The 23803-nt window shown below is 41.8% G+C and overlaps 1 protein-coding gene across 2 annotated transcripts in view; it reads right to left on the bottom strand.

Annotated features, from left to right (window-relative positions):
- Nucleotides 1-23803, bottom strand: part of AP3D1 (adaptor related protein complex 3 subunit delta 1) — a 44459-nt gene that overhangs the window by 3121 nt on the left and 17535 nt on the right. Inside the window, exons 5-31 of one of the 2 annotated variants that reach the window (XM_063357915.1) lie at nucleotides 23102-23209; nucleotides 22643-22772; nucleotides 21135-21274; nucleotides 20786-20859; nucleotides 18870-18919; nucleotides 17176-17225; nucleotides 16734-16782; nucleotides 15778-15923; nucleotides 15206-15354; nucleotides 14883-15113; nucleotides 13272-13503; nucleotides 12630-12775; nucleotides 12362-12503; nucleotides 11343-11414; nucleotides 10330-10405; nucleotides 9324-9523; nucleotides 8539-8612; nucleotides 7377-7400; nucleotides 6060-6264; nucleotides 5241-5303; nucleotides 4553-4651; nucleotides 3900-4049; nucleotides 3717-3764; nucleotides 3137-3326; nucleotides 1929-2017; nucleotides 795-880; nucleotides 234-355 (exon numbers count right to left, since the gene is read on the bottom strand). In XM_063357915.1, coding sequence (XP_063213985.1) covers nucleotides 234-355; nucleotides 795-880; nucleotides 1929-2017; nucleotides 3137-3326; nucleotides 3717-3764; nucleotides 3900-4049; nucleotides 4553-4651; nucleotides 5241-5303; nucleotides 6060-6264; nucleotides 7377-7400; nucleotides 8539-8612; nucleotides 9324-9523; nucleotides 10330-10405; nucleotides 11343-11414; nucleotides 12362-12503; nucleotides 12630-12775; nucleotides 13272-13503; nucleotides 14883-15113; nucleotides 15206-15354; nucleotides 15778-15923; nucleotides 16734-16782; nucleotides 17176-17225; nucleotides 18870-18919; nucleotides 20786-20859; nucleotides 21135-21274; nucleotides 22643-22772; nucleotides 23102-23209 — 3145 coding nt within the window. The remainder of the gene's footprint in view (nucleotides 1-233; nucleotides 356-794; nucleotides 881-1928; nucleotides 2018-3136; nucleotides 3327-3716; nucleotides 3765-3899; nucleotides 4050-4552; nucleotides 4652-5240; nucleotides 5304-6059; nucleotides 6265-7376; nucleotides 7401-8538; nucleotides 8613-9323; nucleotides 9524-10329; nucleotides 10406-11342; nucleotides 11415-12361; nucleotides 12504-12629; nucleotides 12776-13271; nucleotides 13504-14882; nucleotides 15114-15205; nucleotides 15355-15777; nucleotides 15924-16733; nucleotides 16783-17175; nucleotides 17226-18869; nucleotides 18920-20785; nucleotides 20860-21134; nucleotides 21275-22642; nucleotides 22773-23101; nucleotides 23210-23803) is intronic. The other variant, XM_063357916.1, reaches the window with a different exon arrangement.

Genomic DNA, 23803 nt, shown 5'->3' with positions numbered 1-23803 from the left:
GGGGAAAGCCACAGGGACACCAGGAGAGTTCATTTTAAAGAACGTTGCATGCTTTTAGCATACCAATGTATTACAAACCAGGTTAAAAAACCCTCCTCTCCCAGATGTATTTAATCTGGACATTTAACCTGCTTCTGTCGTTGTTGAGGCCACGGAGCGTTGCACTTGCCAAGCACAGCAGAAATTCTAGAATATGGAATTTTGCAGAAGGTTCTGTGTCAAGGAAGACTCACCTGAAAAATGATGATGAAAACAGATCTTTGCCAGTAGATGTTGGAAAGAAATGCTAATTCCATCTACTTTAATAGAACTCATGTGCAGATCTCCAGACTCTAGGAGCTTGGCAAAAGCATCACTGCAAAACAGGACGGAAAGTAAACACTCGTACTAGAAATTCAAGTGTAATCCACCACATCAGCCCCATGCAGACCTTGAGACATCTCAGGATGCAGAAGTCTAAGTACTACCAAGCTCTAGGAAAAAAGGTTTACAGCAAATATGGGAACGAAACTCCAGAATCCACTGGAGCACCCTGCAACCTCAACCAGAGCTACTTCCACACCTCTGCCAGCCTACAGGGCATACAGCTCCTTCTTCGGAATCACTTGAAATAAGTTGCTGGACATATTTTAACAGTCAAACATTACACAAGAGAACGGAACTGTAATCAAAGCAATCACAAGCAGCCACAGTCAAAAGCATGCTGCATGTCTTGCAGAGATGGCCTGCAGCCAAAGCTCAGCTTCACATGGGCGGCGAAAGCACCAATGTTGTGCTCCCTAAATGGCACTTACCTATAGCAAGGCGTCGTGATCAAGTATGAAGCGCAACTGAAGTGCAATTTGAAATCTAGTTTTTCATGGGTTGAACCTTCATCATTCTGCAACAGGTCAAAGGAAAGGAGATGAATGGGAGCCCCAAGGCAGCAAGAGGAGGCACCACCCCCACCTACCAAACAGGCACCGATGGAGACTTTAGGGCTCAATTCCCTTTGATATACCCTGGCTAGGCCTGAAGGATCAGTCTGAGAACGACCATCACGCTACTACATCAGGCCAGTTAGAGACAAGATTTGGACAGCCGGGTTGATACGCACACCGAGAGCAGGTAAGGGACACAACTGGAGGGATGCGGCTGCATTTCTCAATGTGCTTTGCTGAAATACATTGAGCAGACAATTTAAATTAACACTTGGAGACGTGGTTTTACAGTTCACCATTTCCCAAGCAAAATAATAAGCTATAACTCCCAGATTCTTAGGTACTGAAAATAGGACTGGTATGCTATTTTTAAGAAACCCTTAAAATAGAGATAATGGCTGACTCAGAATTAGCCACAACTGTCTCCATTCACTTCTTTCGAGCTGTTCACGCAGCTCCTTCATTTTACTGAATTTTACTGAAATAAGATCAGAACCCCATATAGCCTTATACAGGTCAACCCCTATTAAACAATGCCTTCAGCTACCCTCACTCCTGTTCTGGGTTTCCATCCTTATTAACTCTATCTAATTGTTATGATTATTTTGCCAGTCTTGTACCAGGCAGCAGTATCCAACCCATCTTTGGGTAACCGAGATCAGAAGAAACGGACTCCAGGCTGCATCTCTCATGAGATGGTTGACATCCTCTCCCCACCAGATGCACCACTGCAGTGACTTTCTAGCTGACAATGTGGCATATGTTTCAGGCTGCATTGCTCACACACTGCCAGGAATGACAATTTAGGACATGCTTACGCAGTATTCAGGACACTCTTTGCACAAGATGTCATGTAAAAATACTTCTCACATCACAGAATGGGCTGGTGCAGCAGAGATGAAATGATGCCTAAAAAAAAAAGCTCTAAAGCAGTGCTTTCCACCCAAGTCAAGCTCCCTTACGCAGTTCCAAAGGAAGCAGAAGCACAGAGTTTAAAGCTGCACTTACTTTGACTATAAAGGACAGTGTTCCTTTTAACTTCTGAGCCATAACAATACTCTGAAGTGTAAACACAAACTGGGCTTCATTAGAGATTCCTAGCACGAAGAGAGGAGAGGGAAAAGTCAAGTCAGAAAATGGTTTCCAGATCTAAGTAATGGTTAGATTAAACTGATCAGTAGCAGCTAAGCTTTATGTACTGACTATTTCTGAACCAAGTTTGAAGGTTTCCGTGTAGCTGGAGGAAAGTTATATGCACAATTCCCGCTGTGAACTAACAGCGTAACAGCATTTAGTTCTCGGGTCTCTGAAAAGCAGCAGTGAGAGCTGGCACCTGGCAGAGGTTATTGAGCGAGGGCCTGAGCAAAAGCATGTCACAGTGGCAACTGTTTGTATAATGGGAAAATATACAACTTCCCACATAGTTTTCAGAACTAATTTGCATTCTAATGTTCCTGTGCTTCTCTTGTAATATACGGCTCTGTGTTAAGAACTGTCTTATGCAGACTAAATAAAAAAATACCCCACTGCTTTCCACGGGGGATCAAAATGCTCCCTGAAGCCACTAAATCCCACGAAGACTTCTGTGAGCTCTTTCAGCGTTCAAATTAACTCTGTGGCAAAGGAAGTGAAATTCGGAGCAGCTCGGCGATTCGACTGTACTGTTATACTCTATATGAAGCCATTATTCTTCATCTGTGTCTAACATTTCTTAAGGGCTCAGCTCCCCAGCAAAATAAGCACATACTTATCGCAAACTTTCACTGCATATGGCCTCTGCCATTAAAAGAATAAGACAACAGCTCAAGAATCAATCCAGAGCAGATTCTAACGGTTCAAGAACCTATAGCTGTGTTCCATTTTAAATCTCATAGCAAACTCCTCATGAATTTGGGAGTTCCTTTAGCTGGCAATGCTGGCACGTTCAAAGGTGTGCCAGCCTGCAGTCACTTGAAAAAGGAACTCAGGCATTCGGACCCCCAGCCCTATGTTACAGGCTTTGCTCTTTTGCCGTGAAGAACCACCTGCGCTTATACCCATACTGTGAGAAGGCTTATCCTGTCCAGTGAATTGTGCGAAAGCCCAGGGAACACCCAGGCAGAGGGACAAGCCTTTCTGGAAAACAGCAAGTAGCAAGAGGTTCAAACAACTCTTTCCACAGGAGGGCAGTGTAGGACTAGACACATTCCAAGAACCCTGTGCGAAGCTGCACATACCAGGGGGTAGCTGGAAGGGCACAGGTATCCCATCGTGTACTGATGATCCTTCTGGTCGGAGCATTTTAGTGTTGAGAGAGTCCAGGACATTTAGTTCCATGCTCTTAAGGAAGCTAGTGCTTTTGTTTTCAAAGATAACAGAGACGGTAACTTGACTATCATTCTGGAGGTTTCCTTGAATATCGTAGGTCTGCAAATGAAGAAGAAGAAAAAAAAAATCAAAGGAAAGATTCAGAAACTTCAAACAGCAGAGCACCAGGACAGAACACAGCATCAGAATAAAGCAAACTTCAAAAAAGAAGGTAATTTGGTACAGCTATAGCGTAGTGAAAAGCACACTGGGAACCAGCTCCACAGTACTGCTAAACTGTGGGAAAATATCAACTTAAACTTGTTAAGTGGGACAGCCAAAGGAATGGCAATGGCACTTTGTTACGTTTCTGCCTCCTGGGATTTAAACAGTGTTTCAGTTAGATATTGTCTACATAGAGTGCTGTAGGATCCCCAGCGTATGCTCTCTTTTCTTAGAGAGCACAAAAAGAGAAGACATCTATCTGGATCTGAACGCCAAAAAACTCACCATTTTAATGTATGGATTTTCAGCAAGAAGGCGGTAACTGGACATAGGCTGAAAAACAAGAAAGAAATCATATTCGTAACGTAACTAATTTCTCTGAAATAGCGGTCATTCTCCTTCCTCGCAAAGCAGTTTAGCTCCTGCCTTTTCCCCCGAGGCAAGCACTGCCACTGCACAGCTACTCACTGGTAGTGGTTCATCATCTAGTGTTCCATTCTGCACCGACTCTGTTGTCTCCTCCTCGCTGTGATGACTCTTCTTTTTGGATTTCTTTTTGTCCTTTGATTTCTCTTCTTTCTCTTTCTTGTGCTTTTTCTTCTTATGCTTGGAGGATTTCTACCAAGAAGAACAAGAAACTATGAGAAACCCTTAAAGAAAACCTTACATTTCCACCCATTACATCATGACCCCTCTACCAATCTTTCAACTCCAGACTCCCACTCTACACAGCCTTTTGGATGACTGAACGTGGTTTCCTACTACTGCAGAAACCCGAAACCCCAACCGACATCCTGTGCTGAGTCCCAGTAAACTCCTGCTCCCCCCTCAGATGACAATACCTTAAACCCAAAGCAGCCTGGGCTCAGCAGAAGGACAAATCTCTTCAACTGCTTGGAAGCTCAGCTTTAAAACTGCTCCCTGACCCTTAGCTCAAGCAACAACCAAACCTCTTACTATGAAGCATTTCAAGCTCCTCAAGGGCGTAACATCCCACTGCTGCCTACTTGCAGGTGGTTGCTACACTGACTGGTAATTGGTAATTCCTGTGGGCTTCTTTTTAAAGAATACGAGACACTAGGATAAAATGGCTATGGGTGTCAGCAACTTAAACCACTTACCTTTCCTTCATCATCCTCTTCTTCATCTCGCTCTTCCCTGTCTTCCTTTTTTACCTCTTGAGGTTCAGCCACAACAGCAGCACCCGCTTCAGGCTCACTCTGAGTAGATTAGCAGAAGGATTACGACACTAACGGAATGCATTGAAACCACCGAATCCCACACCAAAGGAAATCTCAACAGTGACACCCCACCCATCAACTGTTATTTCAAAAAGTTACATTAGACTAACACAGTATCAAGCCTTTTGTTTCATGCTTCTGACAACCAGCAAATACGATCTTGAGGACAACATACAAAAGATTTCCTCCAAGGAATATGTCCCCTTATATTCCCTGTCTCTTCCTCTAAAATCTCCCATCAGAATTCACGAGACTTTTCCTTTCAGACTGTGTCTGTCACGTCTATTAACATTGCTAGTGTCCGGCTCACACTAGGAAATAAAACCATACAATAACACAATATTAAAATCCACCAAGGCTGTAGCTGCGTCTGTACTCCTATCCACTGATCTGCACAGCAGAACGAGCTTGAAACCCCCCATTACAGTGGCTGCAAACCGGGGAGATAAAGTGTCATTGCTTCACGGCAATAAATTGAGGAGATGAAGCCGATTTTCCCCTTCTCTCCTGCAGCATGACAAAGCACTCGGATCACAGCTAAAATGCAATCATGAGATAAGATGCCTACCTGTGGCTGGGTAGTAGAAGCAGACGGTGGAGCCGTGGAGAGCCAGAAATCCAAGTCTTCCCCCTGAATTTCAAGAGAAAACAAAGCCATTATAGTTTTTTTGATACCGTTCTTTGAAAGATTAAAAAAAAAAATCATCAATTAAATTAAAACCTTAAGTTTTCATGGAAACTCATCGCTCCAGAATGCTCACACACGGATACTGCAACACGTTTTAGGAGCAAATAGTTGAAGCAGCTTGATGTCAGCCTTTGAACGCACTTCCAAACCCGGCCACGGCTGAGAGTAACTGCAGGTTACCCTCCGTATCACAGTATCTACAGGCATTCAAAGCACATCGGCTGCCCCTCAGAGGAAAAGCGCATCTCCGCAGAGTGGTTAACATGAAGGATACTTCAAGCCTCCAGAGTAACTGACAACTAACGGCAGGTTTTTGTAACTGAAAGATTCTGAAGTACACAGGGGACAGGATGGAGAACAAAAGGGAGTTCCAGATATTTTGCTAACGAGTTCCCCATTGTAAGAACCAACAGACCATCAGTAGACTCAGCTTCCAAATTAGATCTGGAAGATCTGCTGCGTAGGCTGCAGTAAGCTGAGATCTGCTAACTTGTGAGGCTAAGTAAATGTTATTTTTATTAGCAGAAATCTTTAAATACCTGCTCTTATGGTTGTAAAAATTTAAGGAAAAAAAGCTTGAAAACATTCAGCTGTTTGGATTGTCAAACGTGACTGTTCCTAAGCAACACAAACAAAACACAGCGATAAATATGGCCCGTAACAGCAGTTTCTAAAATAAAGCAAGTTTTGGAGAATTACCTTCTTTGCTTCTTCCTCTTCTACTACCTTTTTCTCTTTCTCTTTCTTCTTGCCTTTGTCTCTCTCTTTTTCTTTGTGTTTCTTTTCCTTCTTTTTGGGTTTCTTGCTCTTCTTCTCTACCAGGGGAGCTTCGGAATCTGGTGACTTCAGGGTCTCAACATTTCTGTGTCTCTGCACTGGCAGCTTCTCACTGTCCGCTAAGGGTCTTAAAAACAGAGAGACCATCATCCTTCTGCAAACAGCCTCCCTCAGCTCAGATTATCCTGCTGGACATCCAAGACAAGGTATGCTTTGGTTTTAAAGAGTTGGGCCCCAAAATCTTAAATCAGCACATACTTTTGTACCTGAAGCTTATTTACATAACTGCAGACACTGCCCTCGTGGATTAGAAGTTAATGGAAACATTTTGAAGGTGACCGAGAGCCAAGCTCTTGCTGACACCTGATCACTCTTGAAAGGGATAAACTACAGACTTGCAGGCTGCGTAACAGCCGCAGAAGAACACATACACACGGCGTTACGCTGCACTCCTGTGAAACCACTCTCAAAGGAAGAGCAAAAACAGGAAACAGTAGGGAGCATTTGCAACAGTGGGGAAATTCCAGCAGTGGAATGACAGCATGGCTCAAACAGCCCTTGAAGGGCATGTTCTTTTGTTGTTATCAATAAACAGATCACTTCAAATTGAAATTATTATAAGCAATAAATTGTCTCATTTTGAAAGCTTACGCTATGAATCTGTACTGTTACGTTTTAAGCATTGTGTTTAATTTCGGATACCTGCTTCCAAAAAGCATGAGTAGTTCAGTTTTACGCTGTATCACAAATCCATTACTTGGGAAAAACCAGCTTAGCCATTTCTCCACTCTTGTCAAACACCGTCCAGAAATCAGCGGGACGTTCACCGATTGCCTCTTTTTCTATTTCTACAGCATTTGCTTAACATTAATTTTCACATTTCAGCGGCAAACACGCATTCAGCAAATTTCTAATGGTCTCACCTGCTTTAATTTTTTTTGCTTATATTGCATAAAGAACCAGACTTGATTCATTTTTTAACTTTGAAATATACAACGTAAGGGCAAGATGGATCCCCCCCACATCTGTTTGAACAGTAACCAGATCTCATCTTTAAGCTATTTCACATATACCTGTAAGGAAACAGGGATCGATGCTGAAAGTCAACGATGAAATAAACTCCCACTAATTTCAGGGTGAAGGATTTCAATGGTTTCACCACCCTTCAAGTATTTACACTGTCCACAGGAATCAACCAACCTGACGAAGAAGGTCAGCCACTTGGCAATATATTCTTACCTGGAGGGCTTCCCTGAAACCAGACTGCGTGTGAGCGTGACACAGACATAGCAGTGCAAGCACAGAAAGAGAGAGAGAGGACAGAGACATGAGAAAACGTGACAGGAGAGCACACCGACTCATACGAAATGGCAAGAGAATGGACGGAAACAATACAAAAGTCCAAAGATGCCTCCCGGAGCACAGCGTTCAGGAACTGTTCTGCTCAGTGTTTTCTAGGCTGTTGAGGTTTGTCATGCAAATACAAGGTCTATAGTCAGAAATTAATACACTGATCCCCTGCAGACTCAGTAAAATGAGACCAGCTCATGAAAAAACCAGACATTTTACAGAAACTGTTCTTTTGCTTTTTAAAAATGCTACATCACTTTTTTGCAGGGTCCCTACAGACTTGAGAATTACAGAGAACAGCACAGACTTTAAATGTGCCTGCAGAGTCTTCAAAACTTTACAGGAGGCATCCACAGACCATACATCAGCCATTATTTTTAGCATGGCAATTTTGTAAAACACCAACTAAAAAAAAAAAAATCTCCATGTGCACTACTCAACAGCGCACTGCTAATTATCACGTGGCATGCAGGGATTCACAGCCTGAAGTGTAAACAACTCCAGAAGCTGAATGGGGGCCAGACTCTGGTCAAAATTAGGATGTGCAGTTCACTCAATCATTTTTCAACAGTGGCACCACGCTGAATGTCCACAGGGCAACAGGGATGCTATAAACTGGCTGTTACTGGTCAAATTATCACAAGACAGAGCATAGAGGCTTACTGTGTGTACTGAGGCCAAGCCGAACACAGGTCACACTCAGTGCCAAGGCAGGTTAGATCAGAGAGATGCTGGTACACCCAAAAGCTCAGACTAACTCTCCCACACCCGATCCCAGCTGCACTTGCCTGTGCTTTCAGACTCCATTCACACACAGAAAATGATCTCCCTGCCCCTACCGAGCCCCCGCGACACCAGCAGCTCAGCTTTTCCCATTCATGCTGCAGCAGGAACCCAAGCCTGGACCATCATCTAAGGTTACATCCAAGACACGACTTGGTCTTTTCACCCAGCGGACTGCAAATAATGCCTTTGCCTGTTCAGCCCCAGACTTGCCCTCATGCATTCCAGTTAGCAATCAAGTAAATTCACATACAAAACCATCACTTACTTATCCAGATCTATATCGAGTGCCTTATATGGATCATTGGGATCTTTGTCATCTTCATCACTGGGTAAAGCGTTCTGCAGGAGAGATAAAGAGACCATCCACCGAAGAAGTGAACCACAGGCAGTTTCGAAACTAGAGCTCTACATCCCCCCAAGCAGTTTAAGACTGTTAACCCTGGAACAGCCCAGCTTGTGATCAGGCACAGCAAGTTCTAGGAACAATGCACTTTGATGCAGCGTCTAGTTACAAGATTAATTTAGAACAGAAACTCATTCTTTATAAACGGCAGGATTTGAATTGCTGCTCTTTGGTTTTGATTAAAGGAAATTTTAGGAACAAATACAGATTACATCATTAGCATGCGCAATTAATTATAATCAGCTGCAAACCTGCTGACTAGACAGCAAGTTAGTGTCAAAGTGAAGCAGCAGAGCGTAATAAATGAAGTGACTATTTGGACAGCATTACTTTTACAGCAGAGATGCATACTGTTTGTTTTGGGTTTGGTGTCTGGTTTGGGTTTGGGTTTTTTTTTGGTTTGTTTTTTTTTTTTTTAATAGCTTCAGTGGCAATTTTTGTCTTTTTCTGAACAAAAAGAAAAGCATTTTTCGCCCTGCAAAGAACAGCCTAGGAGCATCTCAGTCATTTCTTCAACAGCTTTGCAAGAAATCAGAGCTCCGGAACTGCAACAGTACAGACTGGCTGGTGATTCCTGGGGCGAAATCTCTCCAGAAGAGCACACAGATAAACCCCCACAACTCAGACCTCCAACCAAAGCAACTGACCTCCGGCATCTCTTCCGTTATGATATCGACATGGTGAGCTGGAGCGATGTCCTCCTCGCTCTCCGTGTGCAGAGAGTTATGGCGATGATGTTTACCCCTCTTCTCCTTTTTCTGTTTTTTCTTTTTCTTGTCTTTCTCCAGTTTCTGTTTGTGTCTTCGCTCTTCTTCCAGTTTCACATACTGGTCAGACATAGGCATTCCTGTGGAGGAAGCCAAACTGCTTTCAGGCTACAGTCCACATGGACAGTGATCTCAGAAACAATAACATTTGGAGTGACCCTTGCGTGTAGCTTCTCAGAATTAGAAGGATCGACACTTCTCCCTGCTTCCACATTATCTCACATACAGCCCCTCCTGCAGCAGCTTTACTATCACACTCCATCTCTCCAGAAACAGGACACACCTCTGTCCTGCTCCCCGATTCCTGTCCATGTTAACTGGATTAAAATATCAATGTTTAGATGCTCTTTAAGTAGAACCGGTGCCATTGCTGTACTAATTCTGACAACTCTCCACACTTTCAGGAAAACCTTTGTTGCGTAAGCCTCAAATATTTGCACCTAGAAGTGATCACTTGCAATGTGCTTCACTTTATCAACAGCCTTTCAGCGTTATATCAAACCACTCATCAGACACACACCTATCTTTTGATACTTGAAACAAGATGTTAAAATAGTAGCTCTACCATTAGACTCCACTTAGTATCTGCTGGTCACCTCCATCAGCCCTTTCAGACACTTCAAAGGTGACTGTTTCCTACCAGAACAGCGTTAGTTTACACGTTACAGACTTTGCTGCATATTATACTTAATCACAGAATTACTTCTAATACTGTCCTGAAAGAAACCGCACTTGGACTGCAAAGTGCTATTTTCAAACACGTGTAAGTTAAGGAGATACATTTAAGAGTCTAACGAAAGAATGTTCCTTGCCCTTAAAAACCCAAGGAGAAATTCCTAAGAAGGAATTATTGTTTTGCTTAACTGAATTTCTGCAATTAACTTACCTGGAACTTTTAATGGGACAGAAAGGTCGATCTGGACCACGGGTATATGTTCCACACCTGGAGTGTCTTGGTATCGCTGGGAAAATGAAAGTTTGTTACATTCAGAGCACTGCCAGATAAAAATCTATATAAATCGGCGCATTTCAAAACATCAAGTAGTTTAATCCTTTAAGCGAACATTTTAAAGGATAGGAATGGAATAGCTCAGGACTAAATCCCATGCGGGAGCAGGGTGCATTTTAAAGCCAGCTCATCGCTATTATAAAGACCCTACTTCTACCTACAGTTTTTTAACCTTGCTACTGCCATGAAGGCTTGTTGCAACTCTCTGAAGAATTTTTGCTTTGTGTTTTATTGCCAATGACTTGCCACTTCAAAAGATCAATTTTGAGATTTGAGTTGAAGAAAATGGGGCAGTCCTTAGGATAGAGAGGGAATAAAGCAGGTTCTCTCCCTGAAAACAGTGTTAAGAGACCACGACCTTTTCATCCATTAAAATCACTGGGTGTTCAAGAAGAACATGTTCAAGGCTCCCTCTCTCTTCGTGGCTCTTAATGAAGTGCAACCTGAATCCTTCCATCTCCCAGAGCTGGGACAAACTACCTGCACAGGAATTTGTGACACAGGGGCACAGGGAAGCAGTATTTCTCTACAGCTTTTAGAAATACAAACGCTGCGCTTTCCATGACAAGTTAATCCAGATTGTTCCAAACTGTTGTGTAATGGGAGCTGTGACAATCACCACTTTCTTATTTCTAAACTGGAGGTCCACCAAAGGTTCACAGAAAGCTGGCTGCTCTTGTTATATCAGGTCGTTTTTGAGTTTCTCAACACAAAGGAGACTCAGAAAAACAACTGCAGGTCATCACTCCAATGGGCACACTGTTACATGATCAGAACTGCAGTGGAAATAAGCAGAATGTCCCAGACAGAAGCTGCAGCTCTGACATCCAGGGAGCCTTCACACAGTTACATGAGAGGCCAGTAAGAGATTTTAATTCAGGCTCACTCACCTTTTGCGGCGAAGGAGAGCTTTTAATGTAAAATGGGTTGTTTGCCTGTTCTTGTTTCCGGGCTTCTCGTCGCTAAAAGCAGACGAATATTTGTAGTTAGAATGTCTGTTTACAAGCAAAAACAGATAAAAGGCATCGAAGTGCAAAACACAATCTCCCTGAATTTTTGGAACAATATATAACCGCTTGCAAAAAGGCTACAGCACACTAGCTTGTGTATAATAAACCAGTTCTGAGTTACAAGACATACTAGAATATAACCACAAGTACTGTTACTACTACAACTAATAATCCTTAGAACACCCTTTCTTTGCTTTTTAATTCTGGACTGGAGAGAGTAACTTCTGAAGACCAGATTTTGATGGCAATTCAAACGTTTGTATTTTCATTTTTGCAAAAATAGGAAGAAGTGAAGACTCTTATCAATAAAGTTTTCATTATGAAAACAAAAAGGTCAGAAGCAGGAAATATGGTATCGTTGCTGAGAACAGTCACATTAGAGTAAATTCTAGAAGCTGCTAAAGTCCAGGAGCAAAGGTGTTGCCTCTTTTTCTGCCTATACAGAGCACACAGAATAAGAAAAGTACACCAACAGAGAAGGCGTGTAAAATACCAAACAGTTGCAGAGCTCAGCACAAACGTCCATCCTCAAGACCCCATTACTTCGAAGTGCACTGCACTACACCCCACAGTTTACAGGTCAGATTTTTACAACAGCTCCAAACTCCTAACAAGAGCCATGTTTTTATGATATCTTGTTTCCATTTGGACAAGACAGGCAAGCTAAATTTCCAAGAGAACTTTATACTGTCTGTATTCCACAATGCCTAAAAAAAAAAAAAATACCTGTATTCAAATACATATATTTTGTTTGCATCAAATCATCAGATTTCTGAGCTGTAGAAAGCAGCACGGCTCCCTGGCTACACGGAGAACACACAACAGCTCCAGCTGCTTCTGTAGCACTTGCAACATTACTACTGAATTATGCAGGGAAAAGCATTTTAACATTCACTCACTCTGGCCAGTTCCTCTTCATCTATTTCTGGCTGCCTGTGTCTGGAATGCCTTTGTTCCTCATCGTGGAAAATTGTTTTGGGCTTTTCATCTTCAGACTCACTGTCTGATGGAGGTTCATTGATCCAGGCATCAAGGTCCAAGCTGGGAAGAATTGCAGTAAACAAACAGCTCGACTGAGTGCCCCTGAGTATTTTGGTATTTCTAATCATATATTTTGTTTTGCTACTTAAGTTTAAATAAGGTTTTGGGAGAGAGAAGGAACCTTACCCCTCTGGAACTGGTACTTTCTTCTGTGCTTTAGGAGCCACAGGGTTCAGCTCACCAGCAAACAGGGCTATCACTTCCTCAGCTACAGGTACTTCTTTTATTTGTAGCTTCTGAATATATTTTATTAGTTGCAAGATGCAAGAAGCCTAAAAACAAATGCAGAAGTAATTTCAGGATTAATATTAAATTGAACCAAAAAAAAAAAAATCAACTGAATGAACGTCAGCAGAAGAGAACTGCTCTACTCCATTAAGGGAATTAAGGGAAGCAGCATAACTGCAGGTTTAGAGCAAATGTTAAAAGAAATAATCCATGTCAACCCTCTCTTCCAGCTGTGTCCTTACGTGCTTGCATAATTTTAAAATTACATTGTTTTGAGTGAAATTCTTGACGGCAGTCTTCCGAGGTGGTATTGAACTGGAATAAGATCTGGGCTCTGACATGAACTGTCCCCACCCTTCCCAGTTCTCTAGTTCTGGAGCTTCTCTTCCACCGAGTTACACCAAGTACAGAATAAACGCACCGCTCCATCGATAACAATGGCTTATATAAAACATGCACGGCCACAGCAAATTACATTTATGCTCCAAGACAAATAAGAGACTTTGTATGACAAAATCCAAAGTAATTTTGTTCTCTTACCCTCTCCTGAACTTCTAGATCTGCACTCTGGACAAACTGCGGCAGGCGATCAATCATCAGCTGCGTAATTTCCTGAGCTGCTTCCTTTTCCCCAGATTGCTCTTTCTGCTGCAGGATGGACGCGTACAGCTTCACCATGTTCTGGACATAAACTGCCTGGATGTGGCCTGGTAGAGTTGTAACTTTAGGCCTCAACATTGCTTCTAAGGTTTGGTTTGCTTCCTCAAGGTGTCTGTAAAGACAGAGAGGACAGATGAAAGCCAGAAACCGAGAAATTTCAAAATTTCATCAGTCTTCATGGAAAAGAATTTTTCGAAAAACCTCGGTTGCAGTACAAAGTACTGCAGAAAGACAGGACAGATTACAAATGTGGAATGATTTGCTCCCTGTGTATTTTCCCCTTCCAAATTACAGTAGTAACGCGGCACAGAAGACTTTATAGCTTTCTCCTTTCACCGGAGAGGAGGGACGCCCCAGTTTCCACCTTCACAAGTTCATTATTCTCTCCATTAACTAAGCACTGCGCTTTTAAGTGCCAGCTCCTTGCACAGCCTGGATCTAGCAGCCCAACTACCTTCCTGCCATTCTGTACTTCACCACTCACATCACCGAGGTTGTATTTCCAATGATACACTGAACAAAAATAAAATCTAGTAGGCAATGCTTAATACACCAAAAAGAATGCAGAACATAGCACTTCTGATAATAATCCCATGCTCTTCTTCAACATTGTCTGCTCACAACTAAATGGAAGATGCACAAAAGCTACTGGCCCATTGCAAATGGAAAGCTAAAGTTATTTCCAAGTAAAAAATGTGATCAAACTGAAGCAGGAAAGTATGTTCTCTTGGTTCTTAATCTCCAGTTTTCTTTGCAGAACTTTTTTAATCAGATGAAGATCTACACCTTATCAGAGTTCCCTAAAAATATCACACCTACTATGGGAATTTAAACTGGAACCAGTGTTCAGAGTGGCAATTACAAGAAGAGACACCAAAGCAGACGACAAAAGGAGACGACAGTATCATGATGTGTCCAGCCTGACAAAACGAAAGCTGGGTAGGCATCTGCACACACGATCGAGAGACAAAAACATCTATTTAAGCTAAAAGACATTGCTGGCACAAAACCAATGAAAATTGCGCTAGTGTGGGTACAGATAAATTTTGAGCAAAAAAGATGACTTGTAACCCTCCGAAAGATTAGGTGCTGCAAAAACCTTTCAACAAGGGCAAAACAGGGAGGAGAGCAAAAACTAATTCATAGCGATCGGACATTTTCCCTATGATAAAGTGGGGTTAGACCTTAATGGGTAAGCAGTTTTTCCAATGTCTTAAGATCTTACTGCTCATACCCACAACTACGCCTTCCTGCACGAGTGGGCAGGACTACAGAGATATGGTAAAAGACCAGATATTCAAAACGAAGTATCCCTCTTGGTTAGAAACAGCTGAGGAGTCCTATGGGGTGAGGGAGGGGGAAAGCAGCAGTCATTTTGTTAGCTTCAGGGTGCACACTCTGAACTCTTCTCCCAAAAGTACTTTTGAGCAATCTGAACATTTGCCTGAAAGAAGCTGCTGAAAGCACAGCAGGGTTTCTGTTTGCACTTACTCGGAGAACTCCCCGCATATCCACGCGGCAGCATAAAGCACCTCACAGATCCCATTTCTCTGGGTGTTGCTGGCTATGAGATGAGCATTGTCCAGAAGCATGGCCATTTGAGAAACTGCAAATTTACGGATAGCTTTGACTCTGATAGCTACATCCAACATCTGAGCTGCTATGAGATGCCCGTGCCGTGTGCCTTCCAAGCGGGTCAGCTCCACCAAGATGCTTATGTACCTACAAAAAGTGAAAGGGATGCAATTTTATCAGCAGACAATCGTGCGTTACCATTGCTGATGATCTCAAAGGTAACACACAAAACCACTGACCATTCGAAGTTTGTGATGTATTGATAATTGGACTGACTGCAAATATCTATGATTTTAGTCAGCAGCTCATCCCGGTATGTCGTCCCTTCTGCTTTATCCACATGAATCATCAGTTTCTTCACTATCTCCATCAAGTTCTTCTTTGATACCTGTTAAAGAGTTATTGAGAGGCTGAACCAAAACTAAGCCATTTCCCATACTGTCAAGTCCTTCTAATCCCATTAAAGCAGCTGCGAGCTCTTTGCCCGGACCCGTGTCATGTGTTAACAGGAAATCAAAACCACCTCTAGAGGCCCCAGCTTTGATCACAATTGAAAAAGGAAACTGTTTCTTTCTTTTCAATGTTGTTATTAAAGCAGAGCCAGTGCAAGTATACACAGCCATGCTGTGGGAGAGCCGAGAATCAGAATTACAGATCTTTTACTTGTCGTACATGCCATGAAAAGATACGGGAGTTATTATCACAAGACTACTGGGGAGAGAGGAAGAGAAAGTTGCGAGTTTTTCTTAAACATCACCTCCTACAGGGTCACAGGGGCTGGAGAGGAAAGGAAATAGGCGTAGAAACATACCATGCCATACAGGAGATCTAAAGCTCTGAGTCGGATGGACTCATCTTTGTCATCCAAACACTGGAGAATGAGATCCTTGTGAGACTGAACGGATTTAGGGTGTGTCTTCAGGATTTTGGACATAGCTAACAGTCCCAGGTATTTCACTGTGAAAGACAAAATAAAACTTCTTTCCAAATATAGAAACACTGGTTTGTGTTGTGCATGACATCTTAATACCAAGTGCTTCTACTGAAACTGACTTTAATACACTTGAATAAAAATCTGTAATAAGGAAAAGCACTTCTGAGAAACAATACATCACAGATTACGGTCTTTAATTTCATAATCTCACATACAGGCACATAGTTACATATACAGTCTTCATCACAGTCTTCTTGCACCTCAAATTTTATCATTGATTTAAAAGTATGTATTTAATATATAGAAGCTATGGGGTTCGAGAACAGGCATCCCAGGATGAAGAAAGCTTTAAAAGCACCGAAGATTGGTGTTTTAAGTAGGAATCCTGTTCTCAATGGGAAAAATTCAGACAGCAGGAAAAAGGTTTACCAAAAAAAGGATTTCCCAGTGTTCTTTGCAGTCACTAAAATCAGTAAGTGTCCTTGCATTTTACTATTACGCTTACACTGCTGAATACCCCTCACTACTTTCCAAGCAGCAAGTTTATAAAAAGGGAAAATCCGGAGCATGGAAAAAGAACTGTTTTAGATTTACAAGGCCACAAACAGCAGTAACAATTAATCTAATTTGTTTTAAAAAAGCTCATTATAAAGAAGCGCTCACTATCAAAAATTATTTCCACATTAAAAATCCCAGCAATGGTGTACAACACGCCAGGCACTCCAACACTGAACAAGCTGTTTGCAGAAACAGCTCATCGCTCTTCTGCAGCCGCAGTTCCTCCCCAGCGGTTCGTTTCTAAAAGCTTCCATGAAGACAAGCAACATACTTACAGTTCTGGTCAGAATCTTCTATCAATATCCTTAACTTCTGAACACAAAGCTGGAAAAAAGATCACATCATGCTTATTACAAGCCTTAAAAGCCTTAATTAGAATAACTTTTTATGACATTTATTCAATACGCAAGGAAGCATTGTGACCCAGACCCGGTCAGAGGGTCTTGTTGCGTTAACAGATTTCAAAACAAAAGGAACTCCCGTAGGATTGTATTGACAGTAGCACCTGAACAAGAGTTAGGAAAACTCTAAATGAGAAGAATCTGCATTTTAAAGCAAAGAAAATAAGAGAAGGTATATAGGAAATGCTTCAGTCTGTAGGAGTCCACCCATGTGAGAGCGAGCTATTGCTTTAACTTCTGGCAGAGGAATACAATCCAGTTTCTCCATGGCATTACACAGTAGAGCAGAACAAATAACCCCCACCAAAAGCTGTACCTGGATGCTAGCGCTGTGATTCGGCATCCCAGAGGACAGAGAGATCAAAACTGCAATACACAAGCACAAACTGCAGTTAGTATTTCTGTGTTCCGAACGAGTGCAACAACACAACACTTAAAGCTCAACAGCTCGCTCGGCTCACACAGAGATGCCCATTTATTTTGTTGTTTGTCTGTTTGTTTGGACTTTTGGGGGACCTGAGCAATGTGGGAGAAAGTAGGTTGTTACACAAATCATAGTTTCATATACTTTAAGAGGAATAATAGCAGGGCAGGAAAAAAAAACGAGTGCAAGGGTAGGAACTGCTGGAACAGCCAGGTCAAAGCTGCTTTTCATTACACTTTGCTCTCATTAAGGTTTACTTCACTGATATCACGTAGCAATCGAGACTGTAAATATGTCATCAGCAACTGTATAGCTGAATTTTTAAGTGTGCACTTCCCTAATGTAACGAGATGCAGCAACGGAGCCTGGAGTTTAATGTAATTAGATTGGAGCTTTAATCAAGCCAGTGAGAGACTCGAGGCAAAAATCAGGTCCCATTGTTGGCATCTGTAAAGCCCTGGCAGCACACAGCCCCACAGCAGAGAAGGTGGCGTTATCTGCTTAACTGCTGCTGTCAAACAGCTTGGCCAAGCCAACACTGGCTCTCAGCGAGCAAGCCACACACAACTAATAACTACAGTGGCATTTTGCTCTCCATAATCCCGCAGAGCTGCATTTCTGAGAAGCCGTGTTAGATGCTATCGTCCTGGGTCATGCAAAGAGCTGGCAGGCACAAGGTGCTGCTCCAATGCAGGCACCCAGCTTCACATCTCATCTTCTGAATTTGAGCTTCACATTACAGTCCCTGAGGCGTCCTGGGCGTGTGAACTTCCCTTTGAACCACAGAATTATAGTATTGTATCTCAGGGAAGCACACTGTCATCCACAATGGAATTAACCTCCATGTTATTTTTTTCACCCATCATAACGTCATCTCACATTTCCCTGAAGGAATGAGCGAATACAAAGTGAGTGACAGATCACCCTTTCCTCTCCAAACTGACCCAGTACAGCACGTTCCTGCCTCATTATCCAAACTACCCAAAAGAAACAGATTTACAGCCAGACTGTGGATGTCAATAACCCTCTGCTTCCCCACTCTGACAGAAAAGTGCCAAGTCTGAGCTGGAATACTGCGTTATCCCTTTTTGCCTTTGTTTCTCTCTCCATCCCCATTACTCTCTCACATCCCTCCCCCAGCAGCTGAAACTGTAAATCAATTATTCCAATGACCTCCTTTAAGTAATTACACCGAGTTTTTAAACTGTGAAATTGTAGAATTGAAAAAAATAAGTCTTCTCCTTCGTCACATAAGAAAACTTTGTCAAAGTTTCCACGAGGCATCCGTCATATTTTAATTCTATTGCTGCTGGGATACTTCATAGTTCTAGCAACATATAAATATCACACCCATTGTCTGTATTTTGTTTCAGCCTTTAGCAAACACAACACATCTGTAGTAACTTCGCCTCATCGACTGACAACAAAGGATTTCAGTTACAGTTACACAGTGACACGAATCAAAGTTTGCCAGGCGACTTATTTCAGTTATAAAACACAGTAAATTAAAGAAAGGTTTGCAGATGGTGTTAATTGACGACAAAGTTCATCACGTTATTTTCTAGGTTACAAATCTCATTCCTCACCTGCTATTACTGTGTTCACACATTCATATAAGAGAGACATGGCTGAGGTGCTGAAACAGAAATGAAGTATTTTAAATAAGGAATAAAACCAGCACATTTTGAAGAGTTGTCAACAATATCTTGGAGCTAGTTAACACCTTTAATTACAGAGGAAATTGCCAGTATTCTGCTCCATGTACCTTCAAACTAGATGAAATGATTCTCACCCAAAAATGGGGGAGGGGGACTACTGAATGTTAAATATCTTCTGAGAAGCAGCAAGTAACAGCGCTGTAACACAAGGGACGAGGAAGGAAGCGGTTATTCAAAACCTCGGTCCCAGTTACAAAGCACTGAACCAATCTTGTCCGAGCGTCAAATCAAATCCGCTGCCCAAGGTCAAAAATTCACGATAAGGCAGGCAAATGGAGAAGCTCAAGTCCCTCTCCAAAGGGAACGAGTCCTGCACAAACAGCAGACTCTGCTGGCATGCAGGTACACGCTTGCTCATTCCTAAGTGAGCTACAGATTTTCCACGTCTGATTTCCCCCAAAACTTAAATTCAAGACAACTTTTGCCAGTTGAACACATGTACAGTGCAGTTCTGAGGATTCTGGAAGTACTTACAAATCCTGATCTAAACAAGAAGGAAACACAGTGAACCTCACGAGTAAGAAAGGAGCAGACTCCAGAAGCAAGGTCTGCAAAGGGAATGAACAAACAGCTCTGGAGGCAGCAGTCCCAGCGGCTGCGCGACGGTCACAGCACACCGTGTACGTGACTCCAGGACGCTCAGAACTGAGAATCGTTTTCGCTCCCTATCCATTTCAGGGGGGATGGCAGGGTGGTTCGCCTTATGCGTGAGTGATACGAGATCCAAACTCACCACATGGAGACCAAACCGAACAGCATTAAGATCTCACAAATAATAAAATGAATGACTAATGTGGGAGTTGGGGAGGGGAGGCAGAGGCAGGACTGAAGACATACTGTCCATTTTCCTGCTTTTTCTGGCAAAGCCCTGTTTCTGATGAATTTGTATGTATTTGTCACTGCTGCAAAATCCCTCTTTGGGTACCTGGACGCAAGGCTGCTGGCTGGTCTGCTCTGAACCAGCCTTAAAGGCATACTAGGAGGATGGACAGAAATCGTTGGCTAAAGCTGCTCTCACAGCTACACGGATATCTATTTAAAATTTGCTCATTCCCATCTATCCTCTTGCTCTGCCACATGAAGAAAAACAAACCTTCTCATTTAACAACTCATGTCTAAGGTCACAATTCCTTTTCATAGCTGGAAAAATACATGTGTTCCCTCCAAGATGTCTACTTTTTGATTTCAATTCAGAATTGGATCCAAAACAAAACTGCAAACCAGCTTTAACAAGGGACAAGGAAGTATCTTCAAATTTATCTAATCTGTATTTAGGACAGATATTAAAGGAACCTCTTCCAAAACAGTTCTGGGCTGACAAAGGCATGAGGAAGAACTCTAGCGTACTCCTTGTCGTGCTGCTTTGGTGGGTAAGGCATTCCCAAAAAAGTGAAGAACAAAATGTGTGTAGCTGAACAGAAGCAGCAAACAGACAGCTGCAAATATACAGCTGAGCCTTTTTTAAGCCAAACTTTTGCTATATTCTCCATAGTCATCTCCAGCTTAAAATTAAGTGAAAGGAAATCAAATTGCTCCAGTTTTCATGCGTGCTTTGGAGAAATTCATGCTGACAGTCAGACACCCAAAGACTTTCCTTTAAGGTATTTTATCTCTCTCAGGTTTTTCAGAAATAGCCCTGATGGAATTACCTTTTGATACCTGAAGCCAATATATTGGGACTCAAAAAAAAAAAAAGGTGCAGAAATGCATCCAGAGACCCGGTTACTGACCCACCTACAGGCACTTCACCAGTCCTGAATGAAGAAAGGAACACTTATACGTACCTATGGATGAGGTTGGTCAGAGGCTCAATCAACTTCTTTCCCAGCCTAGGTTCTAATGGAGTAAGAGCACCAAACTATTAAAAGAGAAGTGCAGACAAGAAAGTGACTTAATAGCTGCTTTTAAACAGTATAAAAACATTATCTAAATTGCAGCTCACTCTATTTAAACCAAGCTATGTTAAAATATTTTTCTCTCTTTGGTTACGTTCACAAACATTAGAAGATATTCCTGGTTTCTTTTTATTCAGATTTAAACGATAACCACACCTCCAAGCAAGAAATGTATTTTCACACCCAAGCTAATTTAATGAGTACCCCAATCCTGTACATATAGGTTCAGAATACTTACCAGTTTTATAATTTTAATGAGAACCCAATTATTGGTTGATGACGTCATCAACTTGAAAAAGAGTGGAGCAAGGGAAAGGTAGTTTTTGGGATTGCGTCGAGCCAGCTCACAAATAACATTAACTGCAGCAGACTGCACACCTGGGAAAAAGAAGTGCGAGAAGCAGAAATCTCATCAACGCCTTAATTGTAATTGGAGTTTCTGGTGCAGAACCCCCAGAACAAAAGCAGCTAAAGATTCAGACTTGTGTGTCCAAGGGGAACGGTTCAGCATCATTACCAACCGTGGGGTGGTGAACTAAACACAAGAATGCAAAAACAAACAGAGAGGATTTTATTTAATTGTGTCTATTTTCTAACATCCCAGCAAACTGGGTATCTGCTTTGGGTCCAGCACGAGAAAGAACAGGACACTGCCAGCCTCCTTCCCCCTTTACTGTGGGCTGCTTGTTTGTGGGACACAGACAACATAATAACCAATAACCCTACTCACCATAAAGTTTCCAAGCACTCTTGCTTCTTTAAAATGTGTTATTTAGACATGTTTCAATACAACACAAAAATAATGAATCCTTAGATAATCTGACTGGACACGTTCATTCCTTTCTAATGGCTCAGCCTTCAGATTGATTGTTCTCAATGTGGACTCTTAATCTAGATAGTCCGAGTCTTCTAGTAGAGAGCAGTCCTTTTCTCCATAAAGCATAATAGGTATTTTCTTCCTCTGTTTGCAGGTGAGGGGGTGTGCGTGTGTTTTGTTTTTTTAAAAAATATTGTCCCTGGAAGACGCTTCTTACGTGCCCACAAATTAGTCCAGTATATGCAATTAAATTTCTCCCTCTAAACACACATGCAAATCAAACGAAGATCACAGAACTGCATCGCACACTGAAGTCTTGAAACAAGTGTACGGCGTTTTGGTGCAGCGAGGGAAGACCAGCACTTTCCAGGAAGACCAGGTAGAATTGTGAATACGATACAGAGCAATTGCAAATTTCCCGCACTGCAGCTGAATTGCACTGACACAGTACTGAAGGGCCCAAAGAGCACTCCTGACTCAAAGTTTGAATTTAAAAAATGGAAAAAAAAAAATATATATACTAAGTGATGTGAAGTTATTTTAAGTATATCCGTTGCAAGCCAACAGCTGCAGCTTTGTAAAAGAGCACAGGAAACAACAACAAAAACCCAAACCCTGAAACCATCCAAAATATTTCCAATGGCCAAGTTAAGTAAACAACAAACCAGGAATCATTAAGTTGCTTTGTCCCATTAAGATATGGTTTTGACAGCTTTGGGTTTGAAGTAAGAATTGGACATTTTCAAGAATGTATTTTTAATATGGCAACATTTGTCAAAACTCTCATATGCTCATCTACCTATTAAACAGGCAAATCAGTACCCAGAAGATAATTACAGCACTGTTCATGTAGTCTTCTCTCCCCGAGCTTTAAAAGCATGCATACCCAGATGTTCTGGAGCAGAAATAATTTACTGAAATCCACTCACCGGGATCTGGATCTTCAAGTTTCTCTTTAAGGCGAGGAAACGCGGGACGGAGGGACTCTGGGTATTTCAAAAAAACTTTGTACATGATTAACACTGCCTTCTTCCTGATATAAGGCTTTGTATGAGACATCTGTTAATGAAATAATCGCAATCAGGCCCTTAGCAACTCTGTGTTTCCAGAGTTCTTCTCAAGGTCCTTATGTCCACACCACTGTCTCAAAATTTCCCCAGGGACACTCAACCACTTGTTGAAAACTCAGTGTCATTTATCACCAAAATTAATAGAAATATTCAAGGTGACCCTCTTAAGCTAACTAAGGTCTGCAAAGGCTCCCCAAAAACCCCACAGGTGTCAGTTTTCACATGCAACACTTCTAAATTTAACAGATATTTACCACATTTGAACAATTTAACATTCTGTAATTACAGGAAAAAGTTATTTCAACCTTATCAACTCACCAGTGTCATGATGTCATTTGCCAAGTCCCTGGCAAGATCTGGAGTAACAAAACAGGACAAGCCAGTCAGTGCAACTCCAGTATCATATTGGTTAGGGCTACTCAGATCCTAAAAAAGGAAAAACAGGCTCAAAAATTTAAGATTACACAGGATGTTGAAAAACAATTTTCTCAGACCAATTTTATTCACTCAACAGATAAGAAGCAGAGCTTCTTATATAATATATAAGCTTCTTATATATAATATATAAATATTCCGTGAGAATATTTATATCAACTATTAATGGGAACGTCCTCCAACACCTGCTAAAATACAGCTAGCCTGAGGTTTAATAATGGGCACGAGGAATCATAATCAAACAATAGATGGATGACCGCGACACAAAAGCAACGAGAGATATGGTACCTTGGTGATATTTTAGGAATAGCAAATAATTTTTAAACCCTCATGACATCATCACAAACATGTTTAGAATACTAAAAAATCAATATTAAATACTAACCCTGCTAAATCAAAGCCCAACTGTCATCAACTTCACTGGGAACAGGCACTCTTGTCGAGTGCTTAACAATGTCCTAGCTTAATCTATTAGAGAAATGGGATTACTTTCCTTCCAAGATGCTGGCAGCACCATGATTTTCCGTCCATGAAGACATAACCCACGCTAGAGTGTAGAATACATTTTCTTGGTCAAGTTTCTCT

The sequence above is a fragment of the Chroicocephalus ridibundus genome, chromosome 22 (assembly GCF_963924245.1).
Source record: "Chroicocephalus ridibundus chromosome 22, bChrRid1.1, whole genome shotgun sequence".
In the NCBI taxonomy this organism is placed as follows: Eukaryota; Metazoa; Chordata; class Aves; order Charadriiformes; family Laridae; genus Chroicocephalus; species Chroicocephalus ridibundus.
Note: the sequence above shows the minus strand (reverse complement) of the source record. Positions and strands in the feature narration are given on the sequence as shown.